Here is a 20,894-nt window from a genome sequence, read left to right on the forward strand (position 1 = left end):
AGATCTTTTTCCCCTGTCACAAGCTTTCCAAGGAGCACATAAAATGAAAACGTGGGATTTGACTAGTTAAATAATGAATCAATTTTGAGTTTTAGCATAGGTGACACCTCCATGGTCGTCTTTTTGGACTGTGATTTCTGGTAATAGCAAGTGGAAAAAAAAAAAAACTATTACCGCTGTTGCTATGGATCTTCTATCTGCTGAGCTTTGGGCATCGTTTTGGAGGCTGCAGTGTAAACCCTGCTTAGAGAAGGTAGAATTTCATAATACCAGAGGATTACTGCTGCCTCATGAGCAAACAGAAAATGTAGGTGAAGGAAAAGGTGTTGGAGTCTGGAAGAAGAGAAAGACAGTATTTCCAAGAAAGGGAAAAAGTAGCCTTTTGCTTTAAAGATTAAGAATTCTCTCTATTTTTTAGAATGGGAAATTTCTCTACTTTCTGCAGAGAGGAGAAAAAGCTAACAGAAAAGGAAATTGGGGAGGTAATAGTCATTCATTTCTTTCTTGTTATGACTTCTGTGATAAAAGTTACATTTACATAATTGATTTGCTATGGCAAGGGAACATCTGTAAAGAGTCTTTTGGGTCAGGGAAAGCTTGTGAAAGATCAAGGGGGAAGAGCTGACATCATAGGGATGGTGATTTCAGCTGCTTTTCTGTTTAAGATGTGCAATTTTGATGACAGATGACATGTGTACTGGGCCAATAAATTGTTTCTAGACATTTGGAGTCATTTTGCATGGCCTTTTATTTATTTTTTTCTTTCTGGAGGCAAAATGAATACTTTTAATTAACAAGAAAAAGTGCTAGATTATCACTGGATTATATTTGGCTGATTTGGACTGTTACTTGGGTAGGGGGGAGGAAAGGATGCTAGAGACAAGGAATCTTTCTTTCAAATGACTGGACTTAATATTATTATTACTTTTTCAGTAGGTGCTGGCCTTAAAAGTCTCCTCCGGGGAATGATTAAAACAGTTATTTGCAGCATTGCAAGGCTGAGTAGCATTCAGATTTACTTTAAAATAAGTTTGCTTAATGACTTTTTAGCACCACTTGATTTATTTCTTGGCTGACAGAAGAGTTCTACATAGCATGTAGTACAATTGCTTTTTTTGTAAGAACACGTGTCGGTACTAAATACTGTATTCTATTGTTGGCTTTTAATTTTTCACTGGTTTAAAAGGTATAAATGTCTTCATACCTGAAAAACAAATGAAGATTGTTTTCTGCTGGGGGATTACAGCCTCCGCCCTATGTTCCAATGTTCACCCACATGTCAGGTTCTTTGGGAGAGTCAATCTGTATAAGTAGAAGCATTTTAATTTCTCTTGTGTGTGTTTTTTGAGCATAGTGTGTCATGCAGTGTTAGTCTATGTATGATCCTGATTGAAAAGTAAGGCACAGTTTTAGACGATTTTTAAAAACTCCTCTAACTGGAGAGAGGATCTCTTTGTTATGAAAGAATGTTTATTTAATATGGACAAATGGTTCCAGAGCTTGAGAATTAAATTAATTTTTTCCTTGTAGAAAACTAAATCATTTCCTCCTAGGTACTAGAAGGAAAAATGTGGTGTATTCTGTTCCTCTATACTCCGAAATCGTGCCTGCATGCATCTCCTCAAATGTAAAATGAGGAGATTGTATAGGTAATCCTTAAACTCTGAAACTGTGCTTGTGGGGCATTCTGCTCAGGAGTCTGGACTAAGTTATTTACAAAAGATAAGGCACACATGAATGAATATATATATATATATATGGATCAGGTACCTGTTGCAAACAAATTTTGAATCAGATATAATTAATTTTCTGCTGTGGCAATTAATGTATAATTCTCTACTGTGTGTAATTATAGTGAAGCTGCAATGTTTAGCTTATGCTTTGTACAAAAGCTTCTGGAAATTTTGGATTTTAACTTCTCCGTAGTAAATACTTTTGAATGCCTGTGTTATTTGTAAATAATAATAATCACCTTCATAAAAAAATAATGATCACCTTCTTCTAGTAATGTTTTTGGACCTTTGTTAATCTAACGCAGCTTTTTTTCAACCATAGTTGCCATCTGAACCACAAAACAGAAAATAATTCAAGTTAATGTTTTCTTAAACTAAGATCATTCTAGATATATTAGAGCAGAGTTTATTTATTACATACAATGGATTCTGTAAAGCAGCAGTCAGCAAACTATAGCCAAGGGCCAAGTCCTGCCTGCAGGACTACAAGCTAAAAAATATTTTTTATGATTTAAAGAGTCATTAAACAGGAAGAGGAATATGTGACAGAGACCACAAAATGTACCTGGCCCACAAAGCTTAAGACTATGTGGCCCTTTTTAGAATAGTTTGCTGATCGCGTCTTAGGGTATGGGACTACATTGAGAATTGCTGATCTAAATAAAAGAAACATTTTGTAGTATTTGCTCTGGGGTTAGGGATACAGTAAGGTAATAGAAAAGTTGATCTTTATGAAAATAACTGACTTTATCTATTGGTCTCATTACCATGACACTAACTAGGTGGACATTTTTGTTTTCTAGACACAAATTTTAGTGGTTGAATTATATGGAAAGTTGTATTGGCAATGATAATATGATAAATTATGTGTGTATGCAGATAGATTTTAATATTTTTCTTAGTTTCTAAAGCAAGAAGATAAAAGTGGGCGAATTTTATAGAGGAACACAGTGGAAGGCACTGATTGCTTTTATCACTATTTTAAATTAAAGGGTGATATCTATTAGAGAAGGAAAGTGAATAGAGTACTAAGTGTCAGACATAATCACATTTGTTTCCTCCTTGTACTGAATGAGTGTCTTTACCCTACAATTAACGTCTCAGGTACCTTGTCAGCAGTAAGGAGAATAGTACTTAATCAAAAATGTATTAAAATTATTAGATCATAGCATATGAAATAATCAGGCTCTACCAAATGCCGATTAACTACTTGATTTAGTGGGGGATGTGCTATAAGCCATAAAATATATATTGGTAAATCACAAAATTATCAAGGGAGAAAAAGACTAGCAGGCATTATTTGTAATTTGCTGCTGATTTCTTTTATCTCCGTATTCAGTTAATCATGAAGATCTATGAGTGGATTTTTTTTTCCTGGAAAATGTCAGACATCATCTCTTTTATCATGGCATTCTGGCCTTTGTCCCTAAGTAGGCTTAGGGCTAGGGGCAGACATGATGGAGCTACCTGAAACACAGACTTGATTTTTCCATTCATCTGCTGAAGGCTTTCAGTGGCTCCCTTCTAGCCTGTCCAGAAATTCCTAGGAAAGATGAATCAAGCCAGCCTGCTGGGATGGTCAGGAAAGGCATCACTGGGTAGCTGAGCTGGCTTTTAGGCCTCGGTGGGAAGAAGGGAAAGAAAGGAAGGAAATGAAATTTGCCAAGGCAAGAAAGGACAAAGGGGTTTCTAAGGTTGTGTTTTTCAGAATGTTTTGAGTCCTTTTGGGGTGGGCAGTGAGGATTTGTTTGGTGAGTGGTACTTTCTCTCTGGCTAGAGCTGTAAAATGATAGGGTACAAGACAGCTCAAGTTGTAGATCACAGATCTTTTTGGATAACACACTGTTCAAAGCATTTTAATTACTTTGAATTGCTCATCAAGCTTATTTTGGCTATGGCAATTCAAGAACTAATTAAAGAACTTTGTCATTTGTCTCCATCCTGAGGTTATATGTTTGTCATTGCCAATCCTCACCCCACCCCAGCTAGAAATCACTTGTTACAAAATTTAAAAAGCCAAATATTTTATAAGGGGGTCCTCCCAGTTCTAAAATAAAATGACCCTTTAACATTCCTAAAGAGACTATATAGCATATTTTTTGGAGGAAAAAAACTTAGAATTTGTACATGTATTAAAATTTTGTATTGCGTATTGATTACCCTTATTGGAGAATTGCACTTTTGTTGATTGTTAAATGAACAAAGACTATAAAATGTAACTAATAACATATCCTAGCCACATGGAATGCCTAGGTTGTGATCTCCGGGTCCTGGAAACAAGTCCTGCATAGGACTCCTCATAGAGAGCTTCTCCTTCTGCATATATCTCTGCCCCCCCTGTCTCGCTCTCTCTCTCTCTCTCTCACTCTCTCTCATGAATAAACAAAATCTTTTTAAAAAATAAATTAAATTAATAAAATAAAATATCCTAGCCACAGTTGTGTAGAGACCATGTAAACTACCTTATGTTTATTTTTTTAAGATTTATTTATTTATTCATGAGAGACACAGAGGGAGGGGCAAAGACATAAGCAGGAGGAGAAGCAGGCTCCCTTCGGGGAGCCCCATGCAGGACGCCTGACGTGGGACTTGATCCCAGGACCCCGGGATCACAACCTGAGCCAAAGGCAGATGTGCAACCGCTGAGCCACCCTGGTGCCCCCAGCCTTATGTTTATAATGGCATTTGTTAAAACTTAAAAGATCCAACTCTTATTAGTAGATATCTCATGTCAGCAGCATTTCCCCCCTTTATTTGAATACTGAATTTGTCAGATGTTGTGCTTTGGTAACATGAACAGATTTCAGCAATGTTAGCACAAATTAATGTGGGTTCAAATTGGTGAATCTGTACCTTTTAGGGGTAGGGATTAGGATACTCACACATGCTATTGACAGTGGGCATAGAATAGGATGGAGATAGGTTTGAGAGATTTCAGTTCGGGAAAAGTTGGTAAACTTCAAGAGGAGGTTAATATACAACAAAAAGCAGAAGAGGTCTCCAATCTGGAATTCTTTGGGGAAATGGAAATATGACAGTATTAAGGGCCCTTTTTTCCTTTTTGGCAAATGAAGTGGTACTTCCTGTGCAGGGGGAAAGGAACAAAGATAATAAAATCATCAGTGAAGATGTTGAAATCTAGCCCCTGTTTTGTTAGTGTAACAAATTTGTTCCTGTAAATGAATTTCTCACTTATGTTGGGTGCACCATGGTGCTAAGAGCAGAGCTAACTTTTATGTTCATTTGTAGCCGTTCTTCTTGCCTTAGGTATTCAGGTACAACTATTATCCACACCAACATCCCATTTTACTTGATTTCTGAGTGCATTCTTATTTAGGAATGCACTGCTTCAAATCTTTTTAAGTAGATAGGGCATAAAAAAAACAATAAGCGGTATTCTTTTAGCTGTGCACCCGTACACGTGCATAAACAGACACTCTGATTATATTTTTCACTTTGGGGAACTACAGAATGGGTGGTTGAAATGTTTGAGACCATTCTTTTAGAGTATTCTAGAATCTCCTCTCTAGTCTTTGTATTTGTCAAGATTAAAATTCTTTCCTGTTGACGCCATCATGCTATCAGTATCATTTTCTTGGGATCATAGAATATTAAAGCCAGCAGGACCTAAGAGATAATTTTCCTTAGTCCTGAAATTCCATTGGGTAACTCTTTACAAATACAATTTGATTAAATCCGTTCAAAGTATAGATTTGATTATAGAGAAAAACATTGGAAGGAAATTATACTGCCGCCACTTTCTCATTAAGAATGAAAAGGTAGGTCTATGTAAAACTCCACTTTTTCAATCAGTGTTAATTTTCTAAAAGAACTCATGGTGTTAATAATTTAGTGCTGTGCTTACAAGCCTCAAACCTATTGATTTTAATTGGAGTTCCCCATCTAGAAGGAAGATAGGCAGTGAGCAAATCAATTTTGTTTTAATCTGATGCATTTTAATAAGTGTGCTAAAGATTCACGGTAACATTATCTGCAATAGCTCGATATTTGCCATAAGGTGTCTTTGCCTTAGGTTCTTTCCAAAGATGTTTATTTCTGAAAGTACTTGAGTGGTATCCTTTCATTTTACCTCCAGGATGGATAGCATAAAATGAGGCTCTCAACGTCCATCACGTTAAAGTGCCCTGTGTATGGGTTTGATTAAATAATGGCTTGAATAAATTAGGATATCTGTTTGATTGTTTCTATATTAATAGAATCTTTGTCTTTCTTTCACTGTATGGCCTCATCTCCCTTTTCAAAATGAATATTTTATAGGTAGAGCTTGTTATCAATCCCAGGCCATATTTATGTAACCTCCTGTCTCGTCAGTAATAACTCCTTTATTTTATCATTAACGCTTACCATTAAACCCAATCCCTGATTGAATTTTGCATTTCTGTATGTATTTAGCCCAAGTAAGTTAAAAGAAATGTACAGCAAGATAATATACAGACTGCTGTTCTTTTGAGACCTTTAGTCTTTGCATTAGAGTATGAAATTGTCCTAGACTCTCCAGGATCCGCAGTAGTCATGTGGCTTTGGTTAGTAGTGATTGTGGATATGCTTCCAGAATCATATTTGCATATGTTAGTGATATGCACCCTTGTGGGTATGGCTACTACCAAGTCTTCTTTAGGTATAGCTCCATATTACCTTAAGAACTGCCATTCTGCAACCTAAAGAGCTCTCCAGTAGAAAGAAAAAAACTCTCAAAGTTGTCACTTTGGAAAGTTTTTATTACCTTAATCACATGCGAGAATAGGGATTGACTTAGAATTTCATACCTATTTTAGCATCCTTCCATTTTTTTGTTTGTTTGTTTGGTTGTTATTTTTTGTTTTGTTTTGTTTTGTTTTTGCATCCTTCCATTTTTAATGTAAACTCCCTTGCACCAAAAGTCAGAAATCAAACTACAAATGAAAAGATAAGCCCGTGCCAAAGACCGCAGGTCAATTTGTCAACAACCTGCAAACGTCCAAGGGCTATGGACAATATATGAGGCACCGCACTGGGCACTGTGAGGGTACCTGGAGCTTACATAGACAGAGCCCCATCCTTCATGACCTTACTCGCTAGAAAAAAAAAGAAAGATCATGGCAATGAAAGAGAATGCAAAGATAATAAAATGTGTGCTGCGTTGGAGGCTCCAGCAAAGAGCTGTGGGAGGGCAGGGGATGAAGCAATTGATTCTGTTAGGTGATCAGGTTACTCTGGGGAGTTGGGAAGGTGTTTTGTTTGCTTGTTTGTTTCTTTGTTTTTAAGACATGTGGTATTAGAGATGGGAGAGAGTGAGGGTATTGTGGACAGGGGAAACAGCATGACTCAAAGGCTCAAAAATAAGGAAGTAAAATTGTGGGACACCTGGGTGGCTCAGTGTTTGAGCATCTGCCTTTGGCTCAGGTCATGATCCTGGGGCTCTGGGATCAAGTCCCACATCAGGCTCCCTGCAGGAAGCCTGTTTCTCCCTCTGCCTGTGTCTCTGCCTCTCTCTGTGTGTCTATCATGAATAAATAAATAAAATCTTTAAAAAAGAAAGTAAAATTGTTCCCCAGTGGAGCACTGCATTTAAGTTTGTAAGTTTAAGCTACTACTCACTGAAGTCTAAGCTACTACTCACTGAATATTTGAGATATGGTAAGATATCCCTGAAGTTTTTCCTTGGAGCACTTAGTTTTGTTGGTTGATATTCTGTATGATAAGCAAATATAATTACATAACTTTCTGAATATGACTTTATGAATGAAGTTACAAAGAAAGGAGAGGAAGACCAACAGAACCTTAAGTCCTGTATGAGCTGAACTTCTGGCTCCCCAGGACTTCCTTGGAGCAGTCACTCATATATAATGGGACGTGGTCAGCATGAGGGTCAAGAGGGCAGTCCAGAGAATAACTCACCCTGTTGCTCTTTATCCATCCTTGGCTTTTGAGCATGCTTCATTATAGTGTCAGAGAGTTGGGACTTGACTGCAGTCTACTAGACATTCGGAATTGCTTGCTGCAACAATGGGATAGTATAAACTTTTCATTGGAGCCATTGTGTACCACTATAGAATTAGCCATGTGGCTGGTACCAATTCATCCCCTACCTTAATGATTGCTTCAAAACTAGAGTTGGCAACTGCCAGTGATACAAGGAGGGAAACAGAGTGCCTTGGCTCCTAATACCTCACAAATTCACAGTGTCAAAACAGGAAAGGATTTAGATATTACTGAGCCTATCTCTTTCCCTCATTTTACAGATGGTGAAGCCAACATCTAATCGCTGAGTTCTTGTAATTTTGGGATAAGCAAAATTAAGGCAATTTTGCCTGACCTCTCTGCCTTCTTTACCTCTGTAATACTTATAAGAAACCAGACCCCCTTTTTCCTTTGGAATAGCTGTAAGGTCAGAGAGAAATGAGCTAAATGATGCAATGGTATTTGCATCCAGCATTTATTGTGATGATAGCCTTAGACTTTTGGTTTATTGAGAGAAGAATGTGATTGTTTGCAGGATGTCTCCTTCCCCTTACCCATGGCTATAATTAAAGATTTAAGGGAACTTCAAATCCCAGAAATTTAGTCAAAAAGACAAAATTAGTTATTTCCTTTCATTTAAGAATCCTTAGATCCAAAGATGATTTACCTGGCTAAACAAAATAATCTGACGTTTCTACTTTCAATTAAAATGACAGGAATTTCAAGATCTATCTAGGAAATAGAGCTAATAAAAGCACCGCCAGCTAGGATTCTGTTTCTTAAGGATTTCTAAGAGGGAGGAGGTTATGGTTAAATTTCTTCTCATACTTTCTGGATTTCGTTTTTCCTTAGAAAAATATGGTACGTGGAAAAGTGACAATAGAATCAAAGGGATGTTTCATTCTTCTTTACCGGATTGTAAATTGAACTTTACAAACGTGTAAAGAACTGCATTCTTCACATCTCAGAATGTGTCCTGCTCACTCCATTGTTCTTTCCCGCTGTTCTGAGCTTAGGTACAGAGAAGTAAGCTCTTTAGGAGGGCAAAGGAAGCTCTTCTCTTATCCTCCCTTGAGTAGGAGGAATTCAGATGAAGGAATATTTTCAATTAGTCTTTTGTTCTTAAAGGTGAAGTAGACTCAAAATTATTAATCAGGAGAAACTCCTCAAACTGCTATGTTATTCATGCCGCTCTGTCAAAACCTTTTGTGATAAATTCAATGAAGTTATCCTTGGCTACAATATTTTCTAAGTGTTTTTGCTAATGAGGTACATTTAAAAATAGGAATAATAAACAAAAGGAAAGATAACTTAATTTTATTTCTGCCTTATGAACACATTTTTCTTGTTGCCGTGCACGAAATTGCTGGAAGTTTAAATTGTTGCTTAAGAGTTCCAAATCATACTGTATGAGACCTTTGACTTTATGCTTTGCCAGTAAGACCAGGGCTGCCTCATCCATCTCAAAACTGCCTTTTAAGTGGTAAGTAAAGACAGGGACTCCACTGTGAGATGATAAAATACTCTGTGATGACCAGAAGGGAGACCTGGGTGGTTGTAACCATGTTTTTGACTACAGTTCATTTATTTTACTGCGAATACATAAAACCGGGCAATTGGACATCTGTATGTTGCAAAAGCAAATTATAATAACCTTTGTGAGAGATACAGAAATGTGAATGTGGCATAAAAACAGGCAAACTTTTTTGGAAATACAAACTCAGATGACTGACCACCTGAATAAAATTGACCTCAAGCCCAACTACCCATGTTTAATTTGAAACATATACAGACATACCAGTTTTTACCTTAGTTCTTATTCTGTCATATACAAAATATAGTGAAGCTAAATGTTTTACTTCAGAAATCTAAATCACACAGGTCTCTTTTAAGAATTTCGTAAACTTTTATCAGATTCTTGTAATACCTTTTTTCGCAACGGGTTTGCCGCCAGAACACAGGTGTTGTGAAAACCACCACTAAACCTAAACCAAAATGGGAAAGAAAGAGACTCACATCAACATCATCGTCATTGGACACATAGATTCGGGCAAGTCTACCACTCCTGGCCATCTGATCTACAAATGTGGTGGGATCAACAAAAGAACTATCGAAAAATTTGAGAAGGAGGCTGCTGAGATGGAAAAAGGCTCCTTCAAGCATGCCTGAGTCTTGGATAAACTGAAAGCTGAACGTGAACGTGGTATCACCATTGATATCTCCCTGTGGAAATTCGAGACCAGCAAGTATTATGTGACCATCATTGATGCCCCAGGACACAGAGACTTTATCAAAAACATGATTACAGGAACATCTCAGGCTGACTGTGCTGTCCTGATTGTTGCTGCTGGTGTTGGTGAATTTGAAGCAGGTATCTTCAAGAATGGGCAGACCTGTGAGCATGCCCTTCTGGCTTACACACTGGGTGTAAAACAACTAATTGTTGGTGTTAACAAAATGGGTTCCACTGAACCACCTTACAGCCAGAAGAGATACGAGGAAATCGTTAAGGAAGTCAGCACCTACATTAAGAAAATTGGCTACAACCCCGACAGAGTAGCATTTGTGCCAATTTCTGGTTGGAATGGTGACAACATGCTGGAACCAAGTGCTAACATGCCTTGGTTCAAGGGATGGAAAGTCACCTGTAAAGATGGGAATGCCAGTGGAACCACACTGCTTGAAGCTCTGGATTGCATTCTGCCACCAACTCGTCCAACTGATAAGCCCTTGCGTCTGCCTCTCCAGGACGTCTACAAAATTGGTGGTATTGGTACTGTCCCAGTGGGTTGAGTGGAGACTAGTGTTCTTAAGCCTGGCATGGTAGTCACCTTTGCTCCAGTCAGTGTTACAACTGAAGTCTAGTGTGTTGAAATGCACCTGAAGCTTTGAGTGAGGCTCTTCCTGGGGACAGTGTGGGCTTCAATGTCAAGAACGTATCTGTCAAAGATGTTTGTTGTGGCAATGTGGGTGGTGACAGCAAAAATGACCCACCAATGGAAGCAGCTGGCTTCACGGCTCAGGTGATTATCTTGAACCATCCAGGCCAAATCAGTGCTGGATATGCACCTGTGCTGGATTGTCATACAGCTCACATTGCTTGCAAGTTTGCTGAGCTGAAGGAGAAGATAGATCGTCATTCTGGAAAAACGCTGGAACATGGTCCCAAGTTCTTGAAATCTGGGGATGCTGCCATTGTTGATATGGTTCCTGGCAAACCTATGTATGCTGATAGCTTCTCTGACTATCCTCCTTCAGGCTGTTTTGCTGTTCGTGACATGAGACAGACGGTTGCTGCGGGTGTCATCAAAGCAGTGGACAAGAAGGCAGCTGGAGCTGGCAAATTCACCAAGTCTGCCCAGAAAGCTCAGAAGGCTAAATGAATATTATCCCCAATACCTGCCACCCTAGTCTTAATCAGTGGTGGAAGAACGGTCTCAGAACTGTTTGTGTCAATTGGCCATTTAAGTTTAATAGTAAAAGACTGGTTAATGATAACAATGCATCGTAAAACCTTCAGAAGGAAAGGAGAATGTTTTGTGGACCATTTGTTTTTGTGTGTGTGTTTGTGCATGTGTGGCAGTTTTAAGTTATTAGTTTTTAAAATCAATACTTTTTAATGGAAACAACTTGACCAAAAATCTGTCACAGAATTTTGAGACCCATTAAAACAAAAGTTGAATGAGAAAAAAAAAAGATTCTTGTAAAATGAACCTGAGATTGTACAAAGTGGAAAAATGCTCTGCTAACATCACATTCTTCAAAAGTTTAGAAAAAAAATATGAGTTTGTTTTATTCTTCGCATTACTAAAGTAATCTGAGTATTTACATGGTCATTTGAACAACTCTATGCTCATATAAAATTTAGAACAAAAATATTATTTTTATTCATGGACCACGTCATCAACTTGAGGGCCTTTTTAAATGAACAGAACTGAAAGCCTCAGTGTTGAGTTATGGAAGTGTTAAGGGTTACGATAAATCACTGATAAAGTTGGAATTGGAGCTGTTGGTTTCCAGAGGTTGGATCCTAGGGGAATCATGGTATGGAATACCATCACAAAAAAAAAAAAAAAATTACCATCACTACCTTGCCTCCCACACTCCAGAGGCTGGCCCATTCCAGTGTAGTTATTGACATGGAAAAAATGGGCCAAATACACTAACCTGGCCAGAAAGTCAAGAGTACATACAGGTCGCCTCTCTGTGGAATTGTAATATAAAATATTTGGTAATCCTGCATATCTGCAGGGATTGCCAATTGTGTAGTGATTCCAAAATTGTAAGAAATCATATCATTTGGAGAAGAGGAAAATTTATTTTAAGTTTTTCAAATTCTTTCAAATTTAAAAGTTTTCAGATTCTTTAAATGTAGGGATATTACTAGGTAGACATTGAACAGTTATGTGCTCTGTTCATGATGGAAAATAATTTTGGTTTTATAGCAAAAGAGTATAATTTAAGTTACAAATTGATCCAAGCTACAGTGAAAGAACCTTACATTTAAGAGTCAGGAGACCTGGGTTCAAGTTTGAGCTTTGCTACTAGTTAACTACCTTATATCCTTGAACAGTTTAGAACCTCTACAAGCCAGGAGGTTTTTTTCCCCTATAAAAATAGATCTTGGATCAGATGTATGCTAACTTACTGTCTATCTCAAAGATCCTATAATTCTTTTAATTTCAGGATTTCTATTTCCCTTCTTAACCTTTCCCTAACTCTGACATCATTTTGACATAAAAGGTTTTAAATTTCATAGCTTTCATTTGGTGGTATTAGCCTGGGACACAGTGGGCATACAAGAAATGTTTGTTGCCCAACAACAAACATTTGGAGAGAATGGTGGAGAGAAGGAGTTGGTCTAAATGACCTACACACTTCCTTCCAGCTATAAACGCCTCTGACTGTTATAGTTCTATCCAGGGAGAAGTCAGTTGTGCTTGGATCATATATATCTTTAAAAAGATAGTGTCCTGTGGTCGTGAACATAAGCAGTACTAAGAGGTATATGGCTGTTGATTTTAAATTTTTATATTTTTTCTGGCAATAACTTGATTAGGAAGCACTCAACAAACTTTTGAGGCAATGTTGACAGGGGCAATTGACAAATCTTAATATAGGCAGTCATAATAGAAGTAATGGCATTTGAGGCTCTTGGAGCCCCTAGAAAATGATTTCTATGCATTCTACTTGTTAGACGACCGGTAATACGGACATGGAAGTAATCCAGAAAAGTGTTTCCTCTCTAGCTTGGGAGAACTAATCTGGGCAATTTCAATAGGTAACTAAGCAGATATATCTCTAGTCTTCAGTATATTGTTAGGCTATAGTTTTTAATTACTCTCTGACTGTCCGGACATCCTGAGTTCACTGCAGGTCACTCACAGTGTTACCACTTGAGACTTTGAAGAGAGTAAGAGGTCTTCCCTTCTAAGCCTCATATTGTTAGCAAATTCTTTGCTCATCATTTCCTGTATAGTCCTCTTCATCAGTGAGTCACTGGCAGGCTTGTACACAGATCAGTCTTCGTTAAGTGCAAAAAGTATTGTGTAGCCAAGAGCATTCATGGTACAGATTTTATTTAGGTAGGGAGGCAAGTGCAAAACATATTTTGAGGTCATCTTTGCTCAGCTGGGTTCTTGGTTCTTGAAAGTTCTCTCACTTGATCTCAACCCTTCCTGGCCAAATTCTCCAAGAAATCTACCTTTTCTTCCCTAAATCTATTATGTTTTTACACTCCGCTCCATACTAGAGGTTTTACTTTGACTGCCTCAGAGTCAAGGAACTATTAGATTTTGTACCTTTGGTTCTTTACCACCTTTGGCTTTCCAGGTCTCCATTCTGTTAAAACCTCAAAGCTAATTCTAATTTTGTCTACAGTTTTCTTGTTTCTCCTGACTCAGTCATTCCTACTACCCCTGATGGGACTACCCCAAAATATAACACCTTGGCATGTTGAATATTTTAAGCTAAAGGGGTTTGAGGAAATAGCAGAAGCAGGAAGGTCACTCTAACTGACTCTCCCTCTTCCCCTCCTCCCTGCCCTTGTCCCCTGAAGCAGGTTATAAGACCCTCACGTGAGAGGTGTTCTCATAGTACATAGTACTCATAGAGAGAGAAAGGAGCATCTCTGTCATCTCTGTCTCCAAAGACAAAAGGGTGCCAAGAAGAATCTGAACAAACAGACCTTGCTATGTTTCCCCCAGTTTACTACATTTAGCTCATACTCTTTGCCCTTGTTCACAGTTTTTTGCCCTTTGTCAAACCCAGCATGAAAACACACCAGTTTAGGGGTCCCTGGACAGCTCTGCCAGTTGAGCAACTGACTCTTGGTTTTGGCTCAGGTCATGGTATCTCTCTCTCTCTCTCTCTCAAATAAATAAATAAATAAATAAATAAATAAATAAATAAATAAATAAAATATTTTTTAAAACCTCACCAGTTTAACCATTTCTGAGTCTTCATTTCCTTATGGAGGCTCCAGTATCATGTAAAACTTATATTAAATAAATTTATGTGATTTTTTTCTGTTAACTTATCTTTGTGAGTTTTATTTCAGAACCAGCCAGGGACCTTAAGAGGGTCAAGGAAACCTTTTTCCTTCCCTCCACCCCCATCCACAATTTGTACGCATTATCTACTAGCTAAACTTTTATTCTTTGCCAATGTTGACTGTTATCTCAAAACTGTCATCAATCAGATCTGAACCTATTATTACATTGAGCACTATTGTGTTTTTAAAAATGTTCAAAGATACACGCACAAAGAGTATGGGAGATTGCACTCTGGGCTATCCTGCCTCAGTTTTGTGGTGCTTCCTGGGGTCTGGGCCTTTGGGTGGTGAAGGAATAAACTGAATTACCAAAAAAAAAATATGGGATACGTTGTGTGTGTTTTGGTAAATATTACTTTTCTTGTCTTATTTGAGGGTAGGCCCTAATTTTATAAATTTGTCCTTAGAAGTATTTCAGACTAAATATTTAAAATACAGCTATATATATATATAAATACCGAAGTCCCTTTGGTTTAATTTTAATATCCAAGTTGTCCACTTTGAGTGTGCACAGTTAGAAGTGAGCCATGGGCTTGCCTGGGAAAAATAGGGGTGATGAGTTCCCTATAATCAAGGATACAAATTTCAGATGTTTTCTCGGTGGTTCCCAATGCTGATGTCAAGTCTGGTGCCAAAATGACTACATAGGAAGTAGTTTGGAGCACTTTAAAACAAAAACTTATTGCTAGGCACTAATTTCAGAGATCCCAAATCAGTACTTTGGGGATGACGCCTAGATATCTGCATTTTAAAAGTTGTCCTGGTGATTCTAATGTGTAGCCAGGACTGGAGAGTCCCTAGAGAACCCTTAAGAATCCTTCCAACTCTCTGATTCTGTGATTTCAGTATGAAAGAAGGCTTCTTCCATCTGCCACTGACTTTCCACATTCAAATGTCCCTTTAGGGCATCCTAAGAGTATTTTCACACTGAAAGCTAGTTACTACCCTTACTGTTTAAATAGTAATGATAACTTCTGTCTAAGATTCAGATTTGTTACAATGTGCTTAGAGCTGGAGAGTTCAAATCCAAGCACAGCCCAACAAGTACAGGAGGTCAAGGAGTAATGTGAATGTCCTGAGGTAGACCTGTGAGGTTCCCATGTGCACAGACCTGTTTTTATGAAGCATGTATAAATCATCTACCGTTAGTTATAAATCCATGTGAAGTTAACGTAACCATTGCTCCCATTGGCTTCTGCTACAGAACTTAGAGCTCCATCCTGTGCCATGGCTTTGAGAAGTCAGTGCAAACACAGATCTAGTAGTAAACTGAGATCTTGCAGTAGAGATAGGAAGATCAGGAGATTTTAATATTCTTTGGAAATTCTTAATATTCTCTAATATTTTAATATTAAAATTTGATTTGGATGAAGAGGTTGCTGACTGAACTTGATTTTCTTAGAGACTCTGAAGAAGAGTGATGTGAACAAGTAAGCAAATCAGTTTCTTCATACAGGTTGTTTTCTTTCTTTTTTTTAAAAAAAAGATTTTATTTATTTATTCACGAGACACGGGATGGGGGGTGGGCAGAGACACAGGCAGAGGGAGAAGCAGGCTCCATGCAGGGAACCAGACGTGGGATTCAATCCCAGGTCTCCAGGATCAAGCCCTGGGCTGAAAGCAGCGCTAAACCGCCAAGCCACCCAGGCTGCCCCATATAGGTTGTTTTCTATTTATGAAATTGCTTGAGATGTTTACCACGTATTTGCTTGATTTTGCCCTTGCACAAAAAGAAAAAGGAAGAAAACCTGTCCTGATTAAGATTTGGCATACTTTGGTTTAAGAAGCTTGTGAGACGGTGAAGGGAAAGATAGAACTTCGGGATTATCTATCCAATATTCAGGACTTGGTAAACAGAGCAGGGAGCTCTATCCTTCAGAAGTCAAAGAGGTGAGGTTCTACTCCTAAGAAGCTGTTTTCATGATTCCCCTCATTCTAGACATTGAGGTTTTGCATGACAGGTTTTTCATCCCAAAATAAAGGAGTGGAAAGTACAAACATTGTGTAAAAGCATTCTCTTTTCCTTTCTCCAAATTGGTACTCCTTGATTTAAAATCGGAAACTACAATGAGTTAGGATTCACTTCAGAGCTAGTTTAAGATGCAAAATGTGATTCGATGTTTAAATCTTTGTTTACATGCTGTCAGGAACCCATTTTATTACAGAACAGCTGTGTTCTCCCGGGGTTGATTGTTTCAGCGAAATCCTTTTAAAACATGAATTAAGGAGATTAGGGTTTAATCTTTGTTGCTTACAACAACGAAAAATCTTGTTAGAAAGTTAACGAATACGCTTCCTAGTCCAGAATGTGTTATCAGAGAGTGCGTACTATGTATTTTTTAATCCGATGGTATACTCACAACTTTCAGATTTGTTTTGTGGTTTTATCAGAAAAATGGAAAGATTTGTTTCTTTTATTTTTCCAAATCCACTGAATTTGGCAACTTATAGAACTTTGGTGAGTAGTCTTGCCACAAAGTGCTAGAAAGACAAGAACCACCACCAAAAAAAAACCCAAACCAAACGAAAACAAAACAGAAGAACCATCACCAAAAGTAGGAAGAGGCAACTGGTGGGTTAGCTACCATGTGATATTAATTGTAACAAGGTACAATTTCTTGCTAAGGGAACACCAAGGAAATTAATCACGATGGTACTCAAATTTTAGGGAAGGTGTATAATAAAATGTAAGCATTAAAGACACATTTGCAGCCTACTAGAAATCTAAATTATTTTTAAAAGCCCCTGTGGGCAGCTCAAGCTATTTGTTCAATGTAGGTACTGGAGATGGTTGGGAATAACAAGTAGCTTGCAGTATCAAAGAGACTACTACATGGGAAGTGCATCTTCTAGAAATGGGAAAAATCAATCAAGGAGAATGGGGAAGCTTATAAAGTAAGAAGGTCATGTACAAACTGAATTTGGGCAGGTTGAAAAAAAGGTGAAATTTTTCAAAATCAGTCGTAAGCTTTTAGTTACTCGAAGACAGGCAGTTTAATGGAATCATTAGTGGATCTATTTGATGCTGTTGATGCAAACAACTTGATGAGAAACAAAAATAAACTTTAATGATCTCTTTGTCTAATAACAGAAGATGTAAGGGAACAGGCTAACTCTCTAATTGTCTCCTGAAATTGTTGATAAGGTAAAATTGTAGTAAATGAACAGATAATGCAGGTCCAGTTGACATTAAATATATACAGCTCACCAGAACTAGATAGCATCCTTCTATATTTTGAAGCATTTAAGTATAAATTAATAATGTGTCTTTTGGGGGAGGTTTAGAAATCTTGTGTTTCTACTTGATTAGTGGTACTATTCAGCAATATGAATTTTAAGTAAGGATATAAACATTATCTCATGGGAGAAAGTTTGAATTCAGAATTGTAGAAGATAAAGGATATTTCTGAATCAGGAAAGGACAGTGAATTTATGAATATCCGAAGCATTTGCTAACTTAAAAATCTATGCTTCATCCTAGATTTTATTGTAGCAAAATACTGACTTACTCTAGATTCCTACTGGGAGATGAGTTGTAGAGGCTCAACATATTACCATTTCCAAATGAGCACTAGCAATTATGATCAAGGCAGAGGATCTTATTTCAGCCATTGATGAAAACATTACATACAGATAGGATCCCAAGTAAAGAGAAAAATAGACTTATAGATTCGTGAGTCTTTTTCATTCTGTATTGTTTACATGGTAGTTTAGTAGTATAGGTGGGGTATTGGAATATCAGAGCTGGAAAGAGAAGGAGTGTGAAAAGGTAATATTCTGCTGGCAGAATTTTAGAATTTTAAACAATTCACCTACTTATAGCTTAGGTTAGGTGTTCTCTCACCATGGCTACTGTTGTGTTAATATGCAAACTCTGTCTAGTCAGCTGCTTTATTTGAAAAAGTGTCCACCCCCTTTTTTTGAAGTATAATTCACATACAATGTTATATTAGTTTCAGGCTTACAATATAATGATTCATACATACTTAGTGTTCACCAAGATAAGTGTAGTCACCATCTGTCACCAAACAATGTTACTGTGATATTGTTGACTATATCCCCTATGCTGTACTTTTTCATCTCTATGACTTACTTATTTTATAACTGAAGTTGTACTCTTAATCCCCTTTATCTATTTTGCCTGGCCACCCCCCAACCCCTTATTCTCTGGCAACCATCAGTTTGTTCTCTGTATGTGGTCTGTTTTTTGTTTTATTTTGTTTAGATTCCACATATAAATGAAATCACATGGTATTTGTCTTTGTCTGGCTTATATCACTTAGCATAATACTCTCTAGTTTCATCCATGTCATCACAAATGGCAAGATCTTGCTCTTTTTTATGGCTGAGTAATACTGTATCATATATGTACCACATCTTCTTTATCCATTCATCTATGGATGAACACTTGGGCTGCTTCCATATTTTGGCTATCATAGGTAAGGCTGCAATAAACATAGGGGTATACATATCTTTTAGAATTAATGTTTTCAATTTCTTTGCGTAGATACCTAGTAGTGGAGTTACTGGATCATATATTTCTATTTTTAATTTTTTAAGGAACCTCCATACTGTTTTCCACAGTGGCTATACCTATTTACATTCCCACTAATAGTGCACAAGGGTTCCTTTTTCTCCACATCCTTACCAACACTTGTTATTTTTCTTGTCAGTCATTCTGACAGGTGTAAGGTAAATAGCTCATTATGGTTTTGATTTGCAATTCCCTGATTAGTGATGTTGAACATCTTTTCATGTATCTGTTAGCCATCTGGATGCCTTTAGAAAAATGTCTATTCTGGGGTTGCCTGGGCAGCTCAGTCGGTTTAAATATCAGACTCTTGATTTCAGCTCAAGTCAACATCTCAGGGTCCTGGGATTGAGGCCCACCTCAGGCTCCATGCTCAGCCAGGAGTCTGCTTGAGATTCTCTACCTCTCCCTCTGTCCTTCCTACCTGCTTACGTGTGTGCATGCACACTCTCCCTCTCTAATAAATAAATTAAATCTTTAAAAAAATAAAAATGTCTATTCAGGTCTTTTGCCCATTTTTAAATCAGAGTATTTTATTTGTTTTTTTTTTTGGTGTTGAATTGTGCAAGTTTTATATATAATTTAGGTATTAACCCTTTATCAGGCATATTATTTGCAAATATTTTCTGCTTTTCAAATAGGTTGCCTTTTCGTTTTGTTGGCGGTTTATTTCACTGTGCAAAAGCTTTCTATGTTGATGTAGTTCCAAAAGTTTATTTTTGTTTTTGTTGCCTTTGCCTAAGGAAATATATCTAGAAGAAAATGTTGCTAAGGCCAATGTCACAGTTAGAAGTACCTGACCCTTTGGCAGGCATCAGAGATAACATTTGCTGTATGGGATTGTTTGTGGTAACAGGATCAGCTAAGCCCAGTTAGTGTGGGTGATCCAGGAGAATATGGACTAGCTGGCTGTTTGGGATTATAATTGCTCTAACAAAGCACATGTGGAGGAGAGTCAAGGGAGTTTGTATGCTTTTTAAAATGTGGTATTGCCTTCGTGATTTATTTTCCTTTCATTTAAAAAAATTTGATGCAAAACATTTGTGTTCTTTTCTTTCTTTCTTTCTTTCTTTCTTTCTTTCTTCCTGCCCCCCCCCTTAGAATAACATAGCAGATCCAGAAGAACTGTTCACAAAATTAGAACGCATTGGGAAAGGCTCCTTTGGAGAAGTTTTCAAAGGAATTGATAACCGTACCCAGCAAGTGGTTGCTATTAAAATCATAGACCTTGAGGAAGCCGAAGATGAAATTGAAGACATTCAGCAAGAAATAACTGTTTTGAGTCAGTGTGACAGCTCATATGTAACAAAATACTACGGATCATATTTAAAGGTAACGTGTGTGCTGTATTATTTAAGTCATAAGGGATTTTCATTATAAGTTTTTCTCTTTTTTTTAATTCTACTTTTTGAAAGGCGATGTCTTAAATTAAGATTTGGCAGTCTTTGGCCTCCAGGCAGAATCCAGCTCCATTTATAGTGCCAAATAGACTGTTTTTAGATTTAGCAGCTGTATCCTGAATGCATCCCAGCACTCAGCTGCACCGTTATTCCACACCTGAACATTGGGTTGACAGAGGAGCAGAAATGCAGCTGGTCCTTGAGACACATCCTTTGTCAGGAAAGAGCTTTTCCCCTGGGCTTTCACACATTATTCTCAATGGTCCAGTCTGTCTCAACCTCAGAATTGATGGAACATGTAAGTATGTCATTTATTCCATGGAGTTACAGTGGTTATTTACACATCTTTCTCTCCCTCCATATTATGAGCTCCTTGATGGCAGGGAGTTCAGCTCTTCCAGTCTTGGTTTTTCCATCACTTAGCATAGGACATGGCACATCTTAAGCACATGATAAATATCTGTTGAAGTGGAGGCAGGTGGAATACTGTCTATCCTTCCCCTTTTCCCCACAGAAGTTGGAATTTTAGTTTCCAGGATCAGAGGATTAGCAGACACCTGAGGTTGCAGCAGATGGAGGTATGACTGCATAATACAACCCTCTGGTTAGTAAAACCCAGGAGTCCTTGGGTTCCAGAGTCAGAAGTCAGGATCTGTGTCTATTGAAATGTGAAAAACAAAAAGAAAAATCTAGCTTACGTGTGAGTTAAAAAATAT

At 37.6% G+C, this 20,894-nt stretch overlaps 1 protein-coding gene across 3 annotated transcripts in view; it reads left to right on the plus strand.

Moving 5' to 3' along the window:
• The window catches only part of STK26 (serine/threonine kinase 26), a 64,100-nt gene that overhangs the window by 14,221 nt on the left and 28,985 nt on the right, over window positions 1-20,894 (plus strand). For 2 of the 3 annotated variants that reach the window (XM_035711320.2, XM_025431433.3), the window contains exon 3: window positions 19,880-20,110. The exons of the other annotated variant lie outside the window; for it this stretch is intronic. In XM_035711320.2, coding sequence (XP_035567213.1) covers window positions 19,880-20,110 — 231 coding nt within the window. The remainder of the gene's footprint in view (window positions 1-19,879; window positions 20,111-20,894) is intronic. 3 annotated transcript variants of the gene reach the window in all.

Source organism: Canis lupus, chromosome X (assembly GCF_003254725.2).
Source record: "Canis lupus dingo isolate Sandy chromosome X, ASM325472v2, whole genome shotgun sequence".
In the NCBI taxonomy this organism is placed as follows: domain Eukaryota; kingdom Metazoa; phylum Chordata; class Mammalia; order Carnivora; family Canidae; genus Canis; species Canis lupus.